This window comes from Tursiops truncatus, chromosome 16 (genome assembly GCF_011762595.2).
Source record: "Tursiops truncatus isolate mTurTru1 chromosome 16, mTurTru1.mat.Y, whole genome shotgun sequence".
Lineage (NCBI taxonomy): Eukaryota > Metazoa > Chordata > Mammalia > Artiodactyla > Delphinidae > Tursiops > Tursiops truncatus.
Window position 1 is genome coordinate 51,603,463 of NC_047049.1, and position 24,120 is coordinate 51,627,582.

A 24,120-nucleotide genomic window follows, 5' to 3' on the forward strand; every position below is an offset into this window, starting at 1 on the left:
TCTCGTTACAATTTCCATTAGGGCAATTCACTTTATAAACATACCTCATTAAGCATTTTTAAACAAATCTGTATTCTATCTTTGTATCTAAAATCACATCAACTTAAAATTAGAGAAATGCAACTCAAAACTACACTGAGGTATCACCTCACATCAGTCAGAATGGCCGTCATCAAAAAGTCTACAAACAATAAATGCTGGAGAGGGTGTGGAGAAGAAGGAATCCTCCTACACTCTTGGTGGGAATGTAAATTGCTGCAGCCTCTATGGAGAACAGTATGGAGGTTCCGTAAAAAAACTAAAAATAGAGCTACTATATGATCTAGCAATCACACTCTTGGACATACACCCAGAGAAAACCATAATTCAAAAAGATGCCTGCACCCCAATGTTCACTGCAGCACTATTTACAATAGCCAGGACATGGAAACAACCTAAATGTCCATCGACAGATGAATGGATAACGAAGATGTGGTACATATATACAATGGAATATTACTCAGCCATGAAAAAAATGAAATATTACCATTTGTAGCAACATGGATAGACACAGAGATTGTTGTATTAAGTGAAGTAAGTCAGACAGAGGACAAATATCATACAATATCACTTATATGTGGAATCTAAAAACAATGGTACAAATGAATTTGTCCACAAAACAGAAATAGAGTTACAGATGTAGGAAACAATCTTATGGTTCCCAGGGTGAAAAGGGGGGGAAGGATGGGAGATTGGGTTTGACATATACACACTACTATATATAAAATAGATAACTAATAAGGACCCACTGTATAGCACAGGGAACTCTACTCAATACTCTGTAGTGGCCTATATGGGAAAAGAATCTAAAAGAGCGTGGATATATGTATGTGTATAACTGATTCACTTTGCTGCACAGCAAAAAAGTAACACAACACTGTAAATCAACTATACTCCAATAAGTTTTTTAAAAATTAAAATAAATAAATAGAAAAAATTTTATAGTAGCAATTTCCATTAGTAGTGAAGTATTATGATTCACTTGCTTATGAAACATTGCCCCTCCTTCTTTGAATGGATTCTCTCCATTTTAATTATGCCTAATCTGACTCAGCTCAGTGATGAGGGGAACCTCTGTGCAATGTTTTGGAAAAGGGAAAGAAGCTTGGTCCATGTGGTTTTTGAAATGTCACCTATAAGTGAATATCATTCCATTCACTTTGTGTATTATCCATGTGTTTCCTGTTCCAGAATTACTTCTTATATCTTTTCTCCAAGAGAATTTGTAACTATTACTGTTAGTCTTGATTGAGGAGAAAATAGGTATAATAAACACACACATCTAAACAGGTACAAAGTTTATTAAAACAAAACAAAATCCCACGAGCCATGTATAAAGAAAAACCTAAAAAAATAGAAATAAGTATTTTTAATGGTGAAAAAAAAAGACCACTCAAATGTGAATAAAATTAAATAAGCCTGTCAATATTAATATAATAGAATTAAGGTGTTAAGCAAATTAATAATGGCAGCTTATAGTGATAAAATTATACTCAAAATTAACTATGTCAAAAAGGTTTTATTTGAAATGAATAGCAGATTAATGTTTAGTTACGCTGTAAAATCATTTTTTAAGTACACATGAGACAAATGACCATAAACACATCTGATTGGTAAAAATAATGGCATAAAGGATATGAGCAGCATCATTAACAAGGGGAATTAAATCGAAAGATTTTGAATGTTGCATCTTTGAGTTAATAAATTGCCTTTTTAATGAAACATTTAGGAAAAAAGGCTATTAATTCGTCCATGATGAAAATCCTCAATTATTCCAAGATCGGCATATTTAGCCATGTGGATGTACAAATGTGGTCTATATGTGATCTATAAAGATCACAGTCTCAGACAACAGTGATGTAAACTTTTGAAATATAATTTTAAACAATATTCTCTCCTTTTATATTTTTAATCTCTTTGCCAAATAACAATTGGGTCAAGATGGAAATTGGGGCATAGTAACGTCCTATTTAAAAAAAAATACATGCAGCTCACGCAAAAAAAGTCATAGTGTGAAGTACTCCTGTTATTAGAAAGAAAAAGAAAATAAAGCTTTTAACCTAATTTAACCAAAATTACACAAATAATGAAGTGAATGCTAAAAAAGTTTTAAAAAACATAAAAACAATTTTCATAAGTGAAAAAAATAGCTAAAATTCATTGAAATTCTGAGAATTTCCTAATAAATGCACTAATAAATAAATTAGTGCCTACTAAATGCACTCAACTGGGGGAAAAACATTTAGAAGAGAAGGAGATATATATTTAAATTGTACAATAAAATTATGAAATTAAAGGACAATACTTTCCTGAGTTAAAGAAAAGAGAAAGATAGCAACAAGACTGTCAAAAAACTATGCTACTGAAAGGGATCCTGGTAGGTTCATTTATTGGTAAATTCATTTAAAATACAAGACAACCTATATATATATAGGTTGCACAATATATATATAGGTTGCACACATAGCTGTTGCACAAATTGCTCTGAAATTTGGGAAATAAATGGAGCCTTATTTAAGGTATTCTGTGAAACAAAAGTAAAACATATCTAACATAATAGAACTTTAATAAAAATTTAAGCCAGGCCAATTTCATTAATGAATATTAAATTAAAATCTTAAGTACATTATTAGTGGTTGCAATTAAGCAACAGGATTAAGTTTATGCTATGAATGCGAGGATATTTCTATACAGGCAAAACTATCAGTTTAATACACCGTATGAATAGGTTAATAAGAATAAAGCATTCCATTACATGTGTTTTGATAAAAAGGTCTATGCACAAATATTTATCCATACCCAATAAAAATATATTGAAATATATGGACTAACTCTTTATAGTCTGGTACAAAATAAAAATATTTTTAATAAACTGTTTGATTTAGTATCAGTTTGGACTGTTAAATCAATACAATAATATGTGAAAAACAAATAAGAAAACTTAATAATGGAAGTCTGTAAGGCAAAAGATGAATTATTTTCATCCTGCATGATTACAAGCCTGCAAATGGCAACTCAAATTAAATCTAACAGAAATGTTTAGTCCATAGGTATCTAGATATAAGATAAAAATACAAAAAATAGTACCTTTCCTATATCATTATAAAAAATATACATATATATATAAATATATATACAGGGCTACTGTATACTACTAGCTAAGCAATAAAAAGATATAGGTTTAAAATCATCAACAAGGACTGTGGATGAAAACAAAAATAAATCTATGGACTATCAAGAGTATTGCAGAAGCACTTGAATAAATGCATAGAAATACCACTTACGTGGATGAAAAAATGAAATATTATAAAAATGAATATCTCTAGCCAAGACTCTAAGTCTATGGGCAAAAATATTAATAGCACTTCTCCCTGGAGGCTGGTATTGCCATTGTTTCTTTTTAATCTGCATTCTATAAACATAACAAAATGGGCCTGTATTTCTTTAAAAGTAATACAAATAAACATAAAACTTAATAAATGGGTTGTTATGATTTAAGGATATCAAAGTATAGTCGGATAAAGTAGAACAGCAAAGAAAAAATAAATTGTAGCACCAGGAATTAAAACCCACTCAAAAGCAAAGTTAATTAAAGCAATGTGGAATGGCATACAAGAGGAAATATTATTTAAACCACACTCAAGAAAAAGTTCATACATTATACACATACACACACGGATACAAAAGTAAGGAACACATTAACACAAGAAAGGAAAGGATTCTTCAAAAATGATTTGGCTGTTTTATCATTTGTTCAATATACAAAATGAGCATGTGTTCTGGCATGTCCAGGATAGTTCAAGTTTAATCCTCACAACAATCTTACTGAGCAGGTAGCTATTATCATACCCGCTTTACAGATGAGAAAACTGACTAGAGCAAAGTTAAATGAATTTTGCTATTCTTAAAGCTAGTAAGTGATGAAGTGATAATTTTTTCTCATGTCTGGTTTTTTTGTTTTTGTTTTCGTTTTGCTAGCTCAATGAATGATGCTGCCCAGATGCCCAAACCAGAAACTTGTCTGTCTCCTTGAATCTCCTCTTTCCCTCATACCTTTCTTCTTCCACTAGCAAATAAATCTTGTGATTTACTTCCTTCAAATCTATCTTTATTTCCTCTTTAAATTCTCACTACCAATATTTCTTTAGATCATTGCCTCAGCCTCCTTTCTTAATCTAAAGGCTTCCTTTAATTCATGCTCTTTTAAGACAGCTTTGCTCCTGGGTCATTGATGAGGGATGTGAAGCTCATTTTCCCCCAAAGGTGTTAGCTCACTTTTCAGGCAATGAAAATGGAGCAGGGACAAAGGCTAGACATTCTCAGACTTACAGACCTCCAAGAATTAGAACGGAGGTAAAATGAGCTTGACAGCAAGACTCCCAGGTGCCAGGAAGCCACAGTTAATTTTGCTCCCTCCTACCAAACCATTCCTCAGATCCAGGTTTCATCCTCAGTCCTCCAGTGGGGAAGCATCCTTAGGAAGAACCACTCTTTTCAGTGTAACCCATCACTCTTGGGGGTTTGAAGAAAGAAAGACACAGGAATGACTGCCTGAGCCTAATTAGTACTCACCTATGTTCCTTCTGTTCCCCAGCCACGTGCACTGCCCTGATTTTATCAGCGACCTCAGCCTTAGAGCTTGAGCCACGCTGGTGTGAATACCAGTACACCAGGCACCACCACAGATGGGGAAAAGCAAGAGCAAGCTTGCAGCAGCTCTTTTCCCAGGTTACCCCACAGCCATCCCAGCTGTCTCCTACTCTAGGCTTCTGACAGCACATACTGGAAAGTTCAAAATCCTCTCTTCCCATCAGCGGTTTTCCACAGGGCTTGCTCACCGTGTTTTCCCTATGTTGATGTTGTCTCTCCAGGCTAATGTGAGGGAAGTTACAAGTATAACTCCTCCTTCCATTAGTTCTCTCCCCTGCAACTAAACTGATCTTTCTGAACAAACCAGAGAAACAAACAAAACAATCCTCTATAAACAGTTACAGAAAGTTCTCAAGTCCCCAACGACTATTAGCGGCATTAGTGGCTGAAAGCCCAAGATTTTCCCTTTCATTTGATTGGCCAAATCTTTCTGCCCCCCCTCCCCCACCCTTCTTAGTTCAAACACCTGGTGGAGGAAGGCTAAGTTCTATCAGCTACAAGCATCGTTACTGTAGTCTTTACCACAAGGTGGCACCATTGAGGAAAGCGGTAACCCTTCAAAAGTATCCTATTCCATCAAGACTTGGAAGCTTTGTTTGCAGAAATTCCAACCAAGAGGTGTTAGTCTCTCTGCTTCCCATGATGATAGGATTTTTTATTTTTTTTTTTAACTCCCACTCAATATCCCAAAGTAGAGGAGCCAGAATAGAATGTTCCACCTCCACTATATGATAATACAAAATCAGCTTAGTTTCTAGGCTGTAAATTAGAGCCTGGGTCACCACTACTCTTCTGCCCTCTCCTTGGGAGCTCACCTTTAGAGCTTTCAGTGTCCCTTTAGTGAATCTTAACCAGATCACTCTCTCCTACCCAGACAAGTCCCCGTCACTTTGAATTTGGAGGAGCATGATTTTGGTTCTTGATCTCTTCTCTCCTAAAACGCCTTGAGCTCCTTATTATATTAACTGCTTATTCTTCTTGAGAATTCTGCATTCCAAGGGGTCCGGGCAGGGGCAGGCTAATACACACACATACACACATACAAACACACACACACACACACACACACACACACACAACAAGCACACACAGATGCATACAGATGATTTATCCTCATCCTACCAGACTGTCTCATACTTACAAAATTAAGAGCGCCTGTTTCAATAAAAGAATGTTTCTACAAAGCAACTTATTGTGCTTTGCACATACCGAGAATGAAATGGAAGCTTCTACAGATCAAGGTATATAATACGTGCATAAAATGAACGCTACTCACTTGCTTAATGTTTCTTACTGCTTTGCCGTTGCCTTCAAAAATTTACTTGTTAAGTAAAAATAAAATATAAATTCACATAATAGCCACATCAAGGATAAAGGAAAGTGCTTATTAAAGACACAGGCATTAGATAATAATAAGGGGCAAGCTTACACTTATTAAATTAGCAAATAGAATCTCAACTACCCGATGCAGGCAAGATATTCTTGGGTCAAGAGCCATGAAAACGGTCATAGCCTTGGGCCAAGCAATTTCACTTCTAGGTTTCAATGCCAAAGAAGCACCACAGGAAAAGAACTCCATCTATGCACAAATTTCACTGAAGCACCTAGCACAGGCTTGACAGAGAATGAGCGCCCAATGAATGTGTATGGAAGGCTGGATGGAAGAGAGAGAATCAAAGAGAGAGAATGAAAGGGAAAGAACAATTAGAAATTTTCTAAACATGCCTCCGTGGAAGGCTTTGCTAAATATGGGTACCATGACTACCAGGACAATAGTAAGCAACTTGAAAGTGACAATCGTAGAGACACATGGAGCCACATGGAAATATGCCCATAAAGGGTGATGGTGCGGGGGCATGGGGAATAGAATACAAGGTTGGCCTGCTTTTTAGAGACTACCACGGAATTGTCTGAGTATATAGGCACGGACTGGAAAGAACACTGTTAGAGGAATAGCGCCATCTCGTGGCATGGTTGATTTGATCTACTGGTATGGTAGCAGTGAGGGTAAAGTACCTGTTTTGAATCTACTAACACTGTGGTGAAAGTGTTTTTGATAAACCCAAAGTTGTCAGTGATCAGGGAAGCAAAGAAGAGGGCTTATGACAGCAAACAGATCGGTGATTCTCAGTGTTGGCTGCCCACTAGAGTTTTAAAAATACAGATTTCTAAGTCCCACTTACAGAAATCCAGATGTGTTTGTTCTACGTGTGGCCTGGGCATGTGAATGCTGGGTCTCCCTGGGTGGTTCTACCACGCAGCTAAGGTTGAAGCACATGGGCATAGGGCTTTGTTACCCAAAGCCGGGTCCACAACCAGCAACACCATGGCATCCAGAGGCTTTTTAGAAAAGCAGAATTTTAGCCCCGCCCCTGACCTATTGAATCAGAATTCGTATTTTTTTTTTAACACATTCTAGTTAAATTTTAATTTGCATCCAAGAGCAATCCTAACCAATGCAGCCTTTTCAATTTTTATATTGTAATCTTAGTTTTAGCGTGAAGCATGACAAATTTGTTGGCATTATTTTTCTCTCCTATATTAGCCTTTCTTTTTATTTTTTAACATCTTTTTTGGAGTATAGTTGCTTTATAATGGTGTGCTAGTTGCTGCTGTATAACAAAGTGAATCAGCTATACATATACATATATCCCCATATCCCCTCCCTCTTGCGTCTCCCTCCCACCCTCCCTATCCTACCCCTCTAGGTGGTCACAAAGCACTGAGCTGATCTCCCTGTGCTATGTGGTTGCTTCCCACTAGCTATCTATTTTACATTTGGGAGTGTATATATGTCCATGCCACTCTCTCACTTCGTCCCAGCTTACCCTTCCCCCTCCCCATGTCCTCAAGTCCATTCTCTACGTCTGTGTCTTTATTCTTGTCCTGAATTTTTAAAAAAATTCACAGGTGAGTACATGGACACGCCAGTGCAGAAAGCACTGGCAGCAGTAAGTAATAGGTTTGCTTTGTGCTGCCTCTTCTGCGAGAATCATGCCTTTCTTAATTTAGAATTTCATCTTTTGTACCTCAAACGACAGAATAGCTATGTTTTCTTCTGGAAATATTTGCTCTTTCTGAAATCCTTCTGCTTTTCTTTGATAGAAATTCAGTAAAACACGTAATGTTTACTGACAAAGGTGAAAATGCAAGAGATCACTCAGTTTCTTCACCCGATCTTAAAATTGGAAGTGACCTGAGAAATTATCTCCAATCACGCTATTTTACAATGAAGAAATTAAGATCCACAGAAGGTAAGATATTACCAAATGTCACATGGTGAGGAAGCAGCAGAGCCTAGATTTAGAACATCATCATTTTTGACAAATCAGAGCCGTCCTTTTGAAAATTTAGTCTTCCATTGTAAAACCTGCTTAGCATTTTGTCATGTTTACATGTGATGGCTTTCTTAGTTTGAAAATAATTTATTTTTTAAAAGCCTTAGATGAATTATCTTGGTTGAACTAAATTCCTGGGGAAATAGGATTATTGCCAACTTTTAACACGTGCTGTATCCATTTCTTAGAATGTTGCAGAGAACAGTTTCCCCCAACTTGAACCTTCTGCTCCTTGGGAAGAATACTATTGTCTAGCCTAAACCTATGAGTCAGAGATGTGGTATATAAAATTCGCCTGATGAGGTGCTGGCTTATAAAACTGCTGTGGATGGGATGGGCATAGGATGACATCATGTTGCTGGTACCCAGGAATTCTCGTTTAGCAGATATATGAATTAACAAGCTAACTAGTAGAGATAAATAAGGGCTTCCAAGGCTTCACAGACATATTCTCAAGTATATGCAGAAAATCTTGCTCCGAAATAATTACTGAGCTGCATATGGGTGGAGGACACATCGTAGTGGCAGAATTATGAAAAGCCCCCTGGGATAGGGGTAAGGGTTGCATCGTGTGCCGGGCAGCACGACTGATTTAGTTCCTCACTTCTCTAAGTATGACCCATGGGCCAGCAACATGGGCATCACGTGGGATATGATTAGAAATACAGACTCTCAGGCCTCACCCCAGACCTACTCTACATGAATTTTCAGTTGAACAAAATCTCCAGAGGATTCACCCACTCATTAAAGTTTGAGAAACACAAATCTCATTCACTGCTTCCCAAATTTGTCTCCATAACGGAATCATCTGAATGCACAATTGCTTCCTGGGGGCTGTCTCAAGACCTGAACTGGAAAATTCAGAGGAGGAGCCTGAGAATCTACGTTTTTAACCTTCAACCTTGATGATTTTACAACAGTGTTAAGCCTGACAAGGTTAGAAGACCAAGAGCTTGAGTCCAACAGAACTGAGATTGGTGCTCAATCCTGCCACCTACTGGCTGTATGTCCTTGAAGCAGCTACTTCCCCTCTCCAAGGTTCCTTCTGGACATCAAATGGGGATAGGACATTCTTTTGCATATTTAACATGGGAACTAGGCAGACAATCAGGAAGTAGTGTACAAAGGCTGGAAACTTCTGCCTTGCACTTAGTAAGTGTGAAATGGAAGATGGCTATTAGCATTTTTGTCTCACTATTAACACCTCACATTTGTCCTCTCAAAAATGCGGGTGGTAGGTATTGTCAAGGGTTCTTTTCATTCATAAGATTTATTTTTACTGAGTAGGTGGCAGGTTCCAGAAGCAAAGATGAACTCACAGCCTAGTGGGAGAGTCAGGCAGGTGAACAGGAATATTATAATAGAAACACAAGTTTTGTTCACAAATGAATCATTTCATACATCCAGATAATGTTCTGGTTAGCTTGTGGGGGGAAGAGGTCAAAGCCACTATTTAATATCATTAAAACAATCATTATTTCTTTCACATATGCTAACCCAAGCAGAAAGAAAAGAGCTTTCCAGAGCACTGAAAAGCAAACCTTGTCACAGAGTAAGGCTCCCACGTGACTTCAATTGTGGCTGTAAATTAGCCTAGAACACCACAAAGTGTAGCAAAATTATTACCTTATTTAAAGTTGATGTCTTAACAGCTCATCCTTTCTGCCAGTTCTTTCCAACTTAGTGTTTTTCATTCTCCATCGTTCTATTATTAGCCTCTGCTTTATAACTGCTGGAAAATGGTTTTCCTCTAGCAGTGGAGCCTCCCCCCGACGCACATGTCCCTCCTTCCCAGGACTCAAAGCTGAGAGTTCCTAATTGAATTTCTGCCCTTCAGGAGTACAGGGTCACTGGGATCAATGTGCTGTCAGAGGACTCCAGGGAGGCCAGGCTCAGGGCATGCTGGCCTCTTGGCATCATTTTAGTCTCTTCATACTTCTGTCTTGGAGCACTCATCTGCCTCAAAGCCTGGGGCCTGTTTGTTTAATGAAGTCTGCTGTTGAAATGATAACTCCTTTCCCCAATGTGAGCTCTAACTGCATTTATGATGTGTTTAAATGAGAAACTAGTCTTTAATCATCTAGAAAGTTGCCCCATTTGAGGAACTCTCACGACCTTTCTTCTTCTGGTTTCTGCCTTATATAAGTGTCCCTGTTTATGCCAAAATGCTACCTGGCTCATTATAAGGGAAACCCTACATGTCTACCTTACTTTGACCTCCTGTGAGCCTCACAGCTCTCCTAGAGAAAAGAAATACTTTTTAAATTGGGAAAATGTAGGACATTTTACTTGAACATGATAGTAAGTAACTTTAAATGTAATTTCCTTACATTTTCCCTGAATAATTCAACAATGATCCATGGTCAAGGCATCCTTGAATGGATGTGTTTAATTTGTCAGGAAAATTGTAGTGCTGGAAAATCATTGCTTATACCTAAGATGTTAATAAACTGATTTTTAGATTGTAGCTATTAAATAGTCTGCAAATATTTCATATATATAGATACAAATCATAAATTAATTTTGGATAAAGATAATGAATCTTGATTTCATAATTTAAACAATGTGACACGTATTAAGTTTGAAAAACCATACTCTTGTCTGCTCTTTTCACTAACCATAAAAATTCTGAGTTTGAGGGAATGGAATTTAAAATGTCATCATGCCTTGATATATTTTTGAGAACTACCTGGACACAAGAGAGGAAATAACTCAAGGAAATAATTCAGAAAAGTGACCAATTGCATAAAGAATTTATGATATGAAACTGATTATTCTTAATTGCATCTAAAATAATTTTAAATCTCCTCCTCGTGGTTTGAAGGGAATTTTTCCCAATAACAGCTCAACTCTCCGTGCCTTTGTTGGCAAGCCAAGAGCAGGCTTCAAAATAAGAAATGAGTAGGCTCTTATCTTTCCAAATGCAAATTCATATGTTACTTCCTCTCAGAAGCTCTCCCTGGCTTCAGGACCACTGGGTTTTGGATTCTTCTATGCAGATATGAGCTATGCACATATAGTTCAAATAGACTGGATGATACACATCACAGAACTTGTCACACTGAATTGAACTAGAAAATGCCCTTAACTGTTTTCTTATGATTTTTTCTGAGAACATTCATCACTATATTCCTACCACCTGGACCTGAAACATTGAATATGCTTAACAAATATTGGTGGAATGATGGGATTAATGTATAAAACTGACACTTATTTTTTAGTGTATGTAGGACTAAATCTTATACCACTCACATATGGCATATATATATATCTAAAAACACATTCTATATCACTCAAATATGACATATATCTCCAAACAAGATATTCCTCAACTCATGTTTACTACTTTCATTTTTTTCCTATTCCTTATTTTAATTTTATCTTTGATTTCTTGTTTGTTTTAATTTGCAAGGGGGGATTGTATGTATACATACTTGCTGAAGTTATTTCCTCCAAGTTTACCAGTCTGGTAAGGATTTCCTTATTATCCCAAGTATGAGTTTTGGTGCCCAGGGACTGTCAGTGTTTGCCCATCAGGGCATCCTGTAATGCTAGACTGTGTCGACTGCTTGGTGCTCCAACTAACAGAATGTTCTGTAAAGGAAGGAACCATTTTGTTTTGTTTGCTATTGAATCTCAGTACCCTGCACTGACTACCTAGTAAGTATAGCATGTATGTACACTGTCTGTGTGTGCACTTGTATATAGGATTGATTTTTTGCTGCAAGCTATTTTCCTGATATTCATAAAACCACCAGAATAGCTGTAATTATAAAAAGTTAAACAGAGTTAGAGATGCACTACAAGATAAACTTCGGAAACACTGACTATTTTCTGTAGAACAAGGAGGGCTTGGTTCTCCCATCAATTTTTTTAGTTTTCACAAATAATAGCTAGGTACATTGGTAACTGAAGAGAACACTAATTGGATGTTGGCGTGTACTTACACAGATTTGGGGTACAGTGGAGAGACCCTGCTCTGCCTTCTTATCCAGACCCTGCAGGTACTTAGTGACTCAGGGAGCTCTCAGCTGACTGGGGGAAAGTGGGAATAATACAGAGCTTGTGTAATATCGTGACATTCATACTATGAAAAACATATAGCATACATATAGCAAATGGTGGTCTGCTTTTCTAGAAAATTGAGTTTTGTCTAAATTAAAATTAGAGCAATAATAGACGCTATTTAGCTCAGGGCATTCTTGGTCTATGCTTATTTTACAGAAGAAATTATTAAAACTGTCCATTACATCTCAAACATTTTTGGGTTTGGAAGACAATCTATATGGTCCCTCAGATTATAATATGTTGGGGAATTTAAATATGTATATATTACTTATATATAATTACAAATATATGTATATATTTAACCAATACTGTGGTATCCTGAAAGATAACCAGAGTTTATATGTTTTATTTTTAAGCAGTTGGGATTTTAGGATTCCTGGACCACTAGGATTTTAAAGGAAAGATGTTAGTGGAGAGGTTCAGTGCATAGACCCTGGAGTCAGCCTGCTTAGTCTGAGTCCTGGGTCCATCGCTGTTTAACCTGAGAAATGCCCTTGGCCTCAGTCATTACTAAGCTCTCTCCAGGGCTGCGATGGGTGCCTGACACACAGGAAACACCATAGAGACATCCCCTGGGTTTATTCTATCAGGTAGATTTGCCGATGCTCTTGCCTTTGGGGAGTATAATGATCAGAGTACACAAAGACTGACACTTCGGTATATACAGAGACAATGTGATCAGGTCCTTAAATCATCTTTTATATTTTTTAAAAAATGCCCAGACCAAAGTTAATTGGAAATAAATACCATCCTCAGGAATGTGAAATGCTGCCCAATGCTCTAAAACTGAGGCTAGAACAGGAGAACTTTCAATAGTAGACAGAGTGCGGCAGAGCGCTGCAAACTCCCTCACCGTGACAGAAGATGAGGCAGAACATCTGACCCATCATTGTCCTGACCTGAGAAGGTTTTCACTGGAATGTTTGCCTGAGGAACCTGCCCAGCAGGGTCTGTGGGACCACAGTTAGTACTGTTCACATCTATACAAAAAGACCATCACTATCTAAAATGATATTTATGGATATATGTTCTTAGTTGTTTAAATAAACTTGGTAAAAATAATCTATACTCCACTCGAACTGCAGCATATGCAATCACAGCATTCTGACTGTGTGTGCAAGCTCCCAGACTGTCCCTGCCATAACAGGACTGTGACCCCTGCATGCAGGAAGGTGCCCAGGGTGGCAGAACCAGCATTGCCGTAGAGTAGATACCTGAAGGGCCCTCAGCCTGTATGGACTGAAGAGTAAGAGGGGATTCCTCTCTTCACAAATTGTCGACAGGGAGAATTCCCCTAACCAAAGGTGGCTTCTTGTTCCTGCTTTGCTCCTAAACTTGCTGCTTGAAGAGCTACAATGATCCTTGATTCTGAAAAGTGTTCTCGCCCATGATCAGGTATCATTGTGTTTTTAAATAAGTTTCTGGGTGAGTTTTCTTTAACTTGCACTGGTGGGTCAAAGCTGAATTCTGTGTGCTGGGAAACTCTGAGTACCCAGCTTGAAGCCCTGGCACAAGTCAACTGATCTACCCCTTTTAAGCCTAAGTCTCCTAATTAAATAGGGAGATGATACCCACTCAATTTCTCTCACAGGATTCCAGCACACATGCTTTTGTTAGGTTTCAATATGAGCAGAAGGGAGGAACAGGAAAGAACTATTATACATACTGTCTATTATACATGTAGAATTTTTCTATATGTTGCTGCTCTCAATTCTTGCATCAACATTGTAGGGCAGGTATTAGTGTGTCTGGCTCTCTCTCTCTTTTTTTAAACACAGGACTGAAGGTTCTGATTAAATCACTTGCCAAAAAACTCACATAGCCAGTATAAAGCCGAGTAGAGGTTTTAACTCAAGTCTTTTCATCTCGAACACCCACATTTGCCTCACGTACCTCTTACCCCAAATCATATAAGGAAGCGATTTAAAACCACAAACGTATATCAGTTCTTCGATACAACAAAAAAACCCAAATCCTGACAACTACCTCAAGAAACACCATTTCATGCTTCAAGGAGAGCTGCCAATCAAGTTAGAAAACATTAAAATAAGGTTAAGAAACCTTTGGCCATTAACTAAAAGATGTGTTATTATTCTTTATCAAATGTGCTTTCCCAGTCCTTTGATATTTCAGTAGCCCTCTAAGAAAAACCAGCTCGGGTGGAATGCAACCAATTTAAACCAGAAGAAGTAAACCACTGCCTAAGTGTCATGAAGTTGCCAAATTATGTTCACTGTGTTGTTTGCTTTCTGAGTTAATAAGACAATTTTGACGAACGTCATCCACAGAGCAGAAAAAGATGCATGGTTATAATCTGGCTCACTTCTTCTCAAGGGCAGTCGGTAGACCACCTGGTATGAACATAGCTGTTGCACATTACTCAAATTACATCTGGGCTGCAGCAAACATTCTCATGAACAATTATCAGATGAACTTGAAAATTCTTCTGAGACTCTTACCCTGCTATTCAATTCCACTCTACAGAGATTCTGACACTACGCTTGGAGTTATAGACGTTTCATCATCCACCCTCTGCTGTCAATGGAGCTCAGGGACTTCTGCCAAAACCCCATTTCCATCCCGACTTGCTACAACCACAGGAAGTCATTAGTGGCCGCTCTCAGAGCACTTACTGGAGAAGCTTTGGATAAAGAGGACCCGCCTTAAGTGGAAGAGCTAATGGACCTCCAAAGTGATGGAGCAAAGCACTGACAGGGATGTCCTGTAATTTTATACAGTATATCATAGGGATATCGTCACATTGTGCCCAATCAAGTCTCTTAAACATGGAAACTTTGATTTCAAAACCTACTGAAGCAGAACTAGACACAGTGATTAACAGCAGTTCCTGGTAGGGCTCTCTTCCCCTTTCAAATGCTCCCCACCTTCCACTCACCAACTCCTACGAGCATTTTACCCAGCTAGCTGCACAGTCCATCAGCCGCTTTATGGAAGTATTGCCTCAGGCAGTGGTTGCTATTGGACTGTTTGCCTCTTTTTCCAGCAGTTCCATATTTCAAGTGATCCAAGCATCTTCAAATGAATTGCCTGATAGATTTCCAAAATGATCACCACAGGTCAAATTCAGCTCAAATGCGATCCTTTCCAACGTTTTGAAAATCCATTTTTGCAGCAAGGCTGGTACAACATTTAATGAACTTCAATTCAGAAGAGATACATCCTTTTCACTTAATTTGGCCTGAAAACACACTTGGCCCATTTAAATGCCTAGCAATCTTTTCAGTTACAACTGGCTACCTCTTTCAACTCTAGTGAAATATGCTACAAATAGCACCATTCCCAAAGTTCTTAAAATTTCTAGAAATGGCATAAAAATAAATATAGTAGAGAATATCCTGCTTTTATCCAGGATATTTTGATTCAAGGAGTTTCTAGTGATTTGCTTTCCTTCCCTACCCAGCTTCATTGTACCTTCCTATTACTCAATCCATTTTTTTTTTATGTTTCAAAACACATGAATTCAGCATGGAAAATCATTATTAAAAAGAGCATAAATGATTTTTTTAATAAAAGGAACAGGCACATTCTAATGGACTTGATAGTGTTTAATCTGGAATGGCTTAATTGAAAGTCCTCTTATCAGCCTAATAATAGTGAATTATAATGACCTTGATTTAACAGAGACAGGGACGCTATCTTTCTCAATGGAAAGATGAGAAGCAGGGGTCAAGCGTCTTAACCAGATGTTACATAAATGAAATACATGTACAATGTAGTGATCTTGGAAAACTCATAAGGTTCAAAGAAGACAATAGCTGTAAATCCGATTAGCCTTTTTATTCAGCTTTTTCTCAGAACTGGATTGCTATCGTATGTTCAACTTTACAATTTTATATTCTGATTTTTCTACATAATATGATATAATGAGCATTTTCACATCCTTAAAATTTTGAAAATTCCAGTTACGTTGAATTCATCCAAGGTGTAGATATATTCTAATTTATATAGACATCTAAATTCAGGTTTCCTTCGTTCGTTTTGCTGTTACAAATCCTGTGGTAAACATCCTTAAAAATAAATCTACATATACATTTCTGTAGGCTGAATTCTTAGAAAGAATTCAAAGATGTTGAAACATCACCTACAGAAGATGTTTAACAAAATACGCTCCCTCAAGTAGTGAATAAGACAGTGCTTTTTACTGCACCCTCACGAAACTATCTGCTTTTTAAAATCATTAAATATGATAGGCAAACAAAAAGTTAATTTGCATTTTTTTGTGAGGCTGAGTATTTTTCATGCTTACGGGTTACTTGGATTCCTTTTCAAGGGAAGAGGATGTTCCTCTCTTTTGCCCATTTTCCTATTGAGACTTAATTTTAGTGTTACTCTTATTGATCTATATGACTTCTTCAGAATATCAATTCTTTGCCATATTTGTTGTACAGTTTACTGACACTTTATCTGTCTTTCAATTTTGTTTCTGATTTATGATATTCAGATCAAAAAAGCAATGTTGTGTCAAGGCTGTTAATTTTTCCTTTCATTGCTTTTTGCTCAAAAGGTCCTTTCAATTGCTGATGTAAAGAAACATGTTATTTACTGCTTCCCCTAATACTTTATTTGTTACATTAACTCTTAAATTCATTAAGAACAACTTTTGGTATATAAGGAAGAGGTAAAACTCCAACTTTGTTTTACCTAACAGTCAACCAAGTTTATCAAACAACCAGACTCTCATTTTCCCCGATTTATGAATCTCTCCTTATTCTACACTAAGTTCCACAACATACCAGGTTCTATGTTTCCTAATCAGTCAACCAATAATCAATGATTATATTGTAAATTTAGCAACACCAAGTTTGCCTATTTGTTATTCTTTAAAATCTATCCAGTTATTTTTATGATCTTGGTATTCCTCTTAAATTTTCATCAGCTTGCTCTATAATTTCTATTCTCACCATAAACAGTCTTTTGAAAGATCTGAAAATGCACTAAAGAGTGAGAAAATAACAACAGAAAACCATGAAACCTCCCTCCCTTATCCCGAGATTTGCACTTTTAACATTTTGGGGCATACACTCTCAGGATCTCTATCAGGGACGATCTAGGTAGCTTTGTTACTATTCTTCCTCGGCAAGGAAACATAAGCATTTCAGCACGATCGATTTTTCACAACATGGAAAAGATATCTTGATCCAATTCACAATTGGATTGCAATTTATTTTTAAAATACTAAAAATATATATATATATATAATCTTAACTTCTCTCAGATTTGAATGTTTAATCTTTGGAGACATGTAAAAAGCAAACTATTTAATGAGCTAAATTCAGGTACACCCCTTAATATTGCTGCTCTGATCTATTAACTTGTGGTTTATTTAACTTGCAACAGAATCCAGTTAGTAATGCATCAGAAGGATAGCCCTGGTAGCATGCCAATCACACGAAAGTCATTTCCCTTGTTTTCCTGATTTCCTGGAGATGAAGTATTTCACTTACTCCAAGTGCATTACAAAGCGCAGTGCCATTTAATTCCTAAGTTCATATCTGTATGTATTTATTCAACAGTATCTTTGTGATAGGAGATGTTCAATAAACATTTGTCGAATGGAGGAAAATAAATGAAACATACTATTTAAATAGAGCACTGTATAAAATGGCACATTATTAATAACTACACTGGAATTCTTACAAGTGGCTGATGCAAGAACAAATGGTAAGCCTTTTATTCACAGCAAAGCCTGGGAGATGAATAGCTGACACACGCAATGTGTGATTTCTTCGTATGCACTAGTAGGAGATTTATATGCACTTATTAACCTACTGGAGTTCCAGTTCTGTCTAGGCTGGTCTTTTGTCATGATTAGCTATGTTGTGACTCTCTGTTAAATAAATAAAAGGTTGTCTGTGCTGAAATATGCATGAACTATGAAGACAGGCCCAAATTATTATACATGTACATCATTCCAGCCAAAACATAGATATATCTCTGCTTGTCTATGTTAAAAAAAATCAGACATGTACATATGTGCAAAAGAACAGAATTATTTTTCTGGACCTGAGATCTACTGTCATAGACTGGATTGTGTCTCCCAAATAACCAATGTTGAAGTGCTAACCTCCAGTACCTCAGAATGTGACCATATTTAGAGAAAGAGTCTTTAGAGATGCAATCAAGTTAAAACAGGGTCATTAGGGTGGACCTTAATCCAGTATGACAGGTGCCCTTTTAAGAAAAGGAAATTTGAATAAAGACTTGTACAGAGGAAAGAAAATGAAAAGACACAGGGAGAAGATGGCCACCCTCAAGCCAAGGAGAGAGGCCTGAAAGGGATCCTTGCCTCGTGGCCCTCAGAAGGAAACAACCCTGCCAACACCTTGATCTCAGACTTCTAGACTCCCAAACTGTGATCAAATATATTTCTGTTGTTTACACCACCCAATCTGCAGGGCTATGTTACAGCAGTCCTAGCAAACTAATACACCTGTGAACTTAACAGAGACTATAGTGAGGCTGTATGTTAAAAACAAATAGGAATTCTTTTGTTTTTTCAACATTCTCAGTTTTTGAAATGATGAATCAGACCTGCCTGCGTATAGTGGTGGGGCCTGAGTTGAAACTTCCCTGGGGTAAAACACCATCGCAAAAGTCACTGCTTTAGGTAAGGCTTCTGATTCATCCCTTCATCAATTATAAATTCAAACCTATTTGACGGCACTGCCCACTTCCACATATGACGCCACTGGACTGACAAAAGTAACATTAACACATAGCTGATCACCAATAAGAGCATGGATGCACTTCGTGCTTTGAAATGGTACCTCATTCTTGGCTTTTCCCTTGAGGTCTTCAAGTCACCTGCGTGCTTTCTACCTGTGTCTGCATTGATCTAATAAACATAACAAGAACAGAGAAATGTGGGGGAGGAACCATTCCCACTGCCCTTGATCCCCAACTCAGGTTTTCAGAGGACAGAAATGGGTGGTGACTTTTGTAAATGAAGTCAATGTAACGGCACTGCCCAAGTCACATGAAAGCCACCATGTCAAGGGTGATGCAAGGCGACGGGATACACAGTGGCTCTCACGGAGATCGGCCACTATCACTGATCAGCTCTTCCAAACCTGTGTCACTGTCCACTGTGAACTGAAGCTAGCCTGTGGAGCCAGGCAGGATTTGCTGACACATTCTAAGTTCATAACTATAAGGCACATTTCTCTGTGCCATCTTAATAAAACAACATGGAATAAAGTTTTATAATAGCAAGAGCGAGAGAAGAAAGTCATAATTTTCCATGCTTCATGATTCGGAATAATTAATTTAATAACTGTGTCATATGAGAAGAGTAAATAAAGAGAAGGAAAGGGGTGTAGATATATATGATCACTGAAGCATATACAATTGCAAGGAAAAACAAATTACCAGGGTAGCGCTGGAAATAAAAGCTTGGTGGGAAATATTTTTTAGATGCTAATTTGATTCTTCTACAGAGCCTTAAAGCTACAGTGTCTACAAGACCACTATTTACCTCCACTTGTTTTTATTTTTAGCAGTTATCTAACCTTTTGTTTCTAAAAACCCATTAAACACCTTCTTGATCTCCACTGGGAATTTTCCCTGTTCTCTACCTAGACTATAACAGGACTATGATTTCATTTACAACACCTTGCCGGAGAGTATTTCATCATCAGAGGTGTTTAAAAAAAAAAAAAAAAAGGACTGAAATTAATAAACGAGGGCAGAATCGAAATAAGATGCAGTTTCCTTTGGACACAGTTACAGTCTCTGGGGTTTGGTTCACAGTAAACATTGAGACTCTAGATCTTAGCTGAGCAGTTTCCTTGCCACGCCACAACCTGTAGGTCTGCAGGAAGAGATTATTTCTGAGTATATGTGCCTAAATCCCACACCAAAAATACAGGCTTCTAAAGTGAGTAAATAATTATTTCTATTAAGTCGTTACATATAAAAGTAAACCTTCCTTTACTTAATCAGGTGAAACATCTTGTCTAATTTAATTCAGTTTTCCTTCCTCAAATACTAAAGATACCAGCCTTGTTCCTTCCCACATTAAAACTATTGATTCTGCTATTCAAACACTGGACTACATGTATCACATTGCATATTCCTGGAGCTCAGCACCCCCTTCCACCTCCAGGCCTCTCTGAGGACCTGCCCTCAGTGCCAGTCGCTGCAGTGACTTACCGACAGTGTTTATGGGACCCAGTCAAGGTTTCAATCACAAAGCACTCGCCATCATTGAGACAGTAGGCAAGGTCCTTGTCTCGGCAGGGTTTGAAGTGCTCAGACCGCTCCGTGGAATATGTCGTCGTATCTGTTGAGAAACACAGAGAAAGGCTGTCAGAAGTTCATTCTGACACCACCAGCTCCTGTCATTGGGCTGGACCTGGGCACTGAGACCTTCTTATGGCTGCTGACTCCAGCCAGACAGGATGGAACCTTCACTGTACTGAAAAAACACAACTGGATATGACCATTTTATAGACTGAATGTTTGCGTCCCCCCAGAATTCATAGATTGAAACCTAACCCCCAATGTGATGGTATTAGGAGGTGGGGCCTTTGGGTCATGAGTGGGATTAATACCCTTATAAAAGAGACCCTAGAGAGCTCCCTCGCCCATTCTAGTCATATGAAGACACGGCAAGAAAATAGCCCTCTATGAACTAGGAAGTCCTAACCAGACACTGAATCCACAGGCACCTTGATCTTAGGCTTCCCAGCACCCAGAACTGTGAGAAATAAATTTCTGTTGTTTTTAAGCCACCCAGTCCATGGTATTCTGTTATGGCAGCTAGGACTAAGACAACTACTGGATCCAACTGTCTTATTTCTCCACAAGATTTTAACAACTGGAATCACTCTAGACAGGTCCCATTAGAGGACACATTACCAGTAAAAGTTGAATGACCCTACAGTCAAATATCTCAACTTTCATTAATTGCAGTGTTAAGCAACATGTTGTATTAAAGGATTGAAACAACATTCTCTTCCTGTAACTGTTGTCAAACGTCATTAAATATCTGATCAACGTACATATACTGTAACTCTTCTATGGAAACCAATGTCAGTTTCTGTGTGTGTGTGTGTTTTTATCTTTTTTAAGTTATGGCTGTTAATTCGCTAATAGCTAAGCCAATTATTCTTTCATTTTTTCCTTTTATTATGTAATTAAAATGCAAATGTTCCAAATGCTGAAACAGAATCTCAAATGTGAGGAATGATTCTGGTAAATATTTAACACGACTAAATTACTGTCATTTTTTAGCATTCTCTTAAACATGTGTTTTTTAAATCATAATCACTTTTTTAAATTAAGTTATATATCATATCAGCTTCCTAAATATGAAACTAATAATAAGCATATACGCTCTACTAGATGAAAAATCTGTTATAACATGTAGACATTCTTCTTTCAGAGTTTTAAGCAACTAAAATATTAGCACCAATTTCATTGCACTATTCAAGAAACATATATTTAAAAAGCCAAAGATGGATACATGATTCAGCATGTAAGCTCTTTTTATTTCCTTTACATGGATATAGATTAATAATAATGTTCCACAGCATGGGCCACTGTACCAGTTTACTAAATGGAGGTCACAATGAGGCTCTTCCTACCCACCATCCGAATGGAGGGGAGAGTTATTATCCAGAAAGAAAATTCACTCATGTTCTCCCCAAACCTAGAAAGCCTCAATGGGCCCCTTTCCCATAGGAAGAACTCCAAATTCCTAAGTAGAGCAAAGAAAAACATAGACCAGGTAGAATTTTGCCTGTCTAGCCTCATCTTGCATCCTAAAACACACAACTTCATTTCCAACTATCATCCTATTTCCCCAATACCAGGAACCATCATACTGATCCTTCTTCCTGGACCATCTTTTTCTTTGCTGGATAACATCCAGCAATTCTTCAGAGCTTATGTCATCTTCCCCTTGTGTCCTCCAGAACCTTTTATTACTTGTATCACTGTATTCAATGCTGCAAGTAACCATTTGTTTACACCTTTATCTGTTTTAGTCTGTAAGTTCCTTGAGGTCAGAGGTTGAGCCTTAATCAGAATTGGTGCTCAGTAAAAATGTCTGCAATAAATCTGATAACTCAAGGTGGGGGGGGAAGCAGGGGGTGGGGGTGGGATGAACTGGGAGACCGGGATTGACATATATACACTAATATGTATAAAACAGATAACTAATAAGACCCTGCTGTAGAGCACAGGGAACTCCACTGTACAGCAGAAACTAACACAACATTGTAAAAAAACTATGACCCAATTAAAATAAAATGTGATAACTCTAACATCACTAAAGTTTAAACACCATTGATGAAAGATATGATCATTAAAGATATCACTATAATCATCTAAAAGTTAATGTATATCTTACAATAAAAAGTTAGACATAACTTTCACATTAATGTTATCATTTTAGTATAGTCATTTTAATATTGATAAATATTGCAAAATAATCACATTGCCTTCAGATTCACACAGACCCTACTCATATGCTATTCATATACTGTGAGCATTGAAAAATCCACTTCTAATCTTCTTTCTTGATCATACAATGGGAACTCATTTTTTCTACTTCAAAATATTTGCCTGTTAATACTTTGGCATGAAATAAAGGCTCTGCAAAACAGACACATTTTTTGTTTGTTTGTTTGTTTTCCAGAAGATCTCCTCTACAGGGAAGATTTGTTATTCAAGACAGTATGTGATAAATAGTTACACAGACTCAATCTCTCTTTCTATGGGAAATATTTAAAATTCAAGAGCCCTGAGCCAAAAATTCAATATGAACCACCACACAGTTGACTACTACTCTGACCTCTGAAGTATATTAATTCATGATCAGTTAAGTTTTCCTTTAGTTTATTATCCATTTATTGATATTCACTGATCATTCCTCTAAAAACAGCTTTTCATTAACATAAACTACAGCATAAAAAGGGACATCCTTATTTTATAATCAGTGGTTTTAACAAGCTGCAGACCCCAAGAGCAATACAATGGCAAAGCAATCACAATCAATTAGTTTCCATCTGACAACTGTCTCTGGTGGTTACCGCCCTATCCTACCAACCACTTTCTCCATCGCTTTACCATCCATCAGCGCACAATACACAGGATCAGAACCAAGTAAAACGCCTCTGCAAAGGCCCAAGGGGGGGGAGTACAGAGATGTCAAGTCTAACACGCCCTCACGTTTTCTATTTCCATAGCTTAGAGAATCCCAAAATTGATTTAAGATCCACATGCTTACCCCTCACAATGACTTGACGAAATTCTAAGAGAACATCCTTATTAAATATTTTAAGTAACTTGATTCAGTACACAACAGAATATTAGTCCTGATTCTTCTATAGATAAATAAAATGCAGTTATTAATAAATTTGAAATCTTAAGAATTTACCCATGCATTTCACTATATAGTACCCATATAGCACTACTCACCTAAAATCACAGAGGTGTTGGGAAAGGTAAATAAAATTCACCATGAGGTGAAATTTTACACTTGTAAGGCATCATGCCAAATATGTAAGTGGAAATATAGAAAAATTCCTTAATGAAATCACTAGGCTGCTATACTAACCCTAAGATCACCTACACACTTTTGTAAGGTAAATCATAAGTATAGTGTGTCTAAGTCACTGTTAGCCTGTCTATTACTTACAACCAAACACAGTCCAAAGAGATGGTAATAATTTTGGATAACAGCCTCCAATATTTATAGATCTGCTTATAAGTACATGTATGTATACATTTAATGTTTAACATATACAATATATTGCAAACATATAAAATAGAGCATAAGTAAAAATGAGATAAAAATAAATAAGGTATAATCCTGATTTTCTTTCTGTGCCCTAAGGTGACACAGTATGGCCTAATATATCCAGCTGAGTGCTTTGTTCTGAAGGGGAAACATGGGACGTTTGTGAGACCGAGATAACAGATAAGATCTAACTCCAAACTATAAAACTTATGGCCCTAAATATCCTTGGGGTACCTTAACAATCAGACGTAGAACTCT

The 24,120-nt window shown here is 37.2% G+C and overlaps 1 protein-coding gene across 2 annotated transcripts in view; it reads right to left on the reverse strand.

The window, feature by feature from the left end:
• NRG3 (neuregulin 3) overlaps positions 1-24,120 on the reverse strand; it is a 1,063,293-nt gene that overhangs the window by 557,596 nt on the left and 481,577 nt on the right. For both annotated transcript variants that reach the window (XM_033842029.2, XM_033842028.2), the window contains exon 2: positions 20,268-20,397. In XM_033842029.2, coding sequence (XP_033697920.1) covers positions 20,268-20,397 — 130 coding nt within the window. The remainder of the gene's footprint in view (positions 1-20,267; positions 20,398-24,120) is intronic.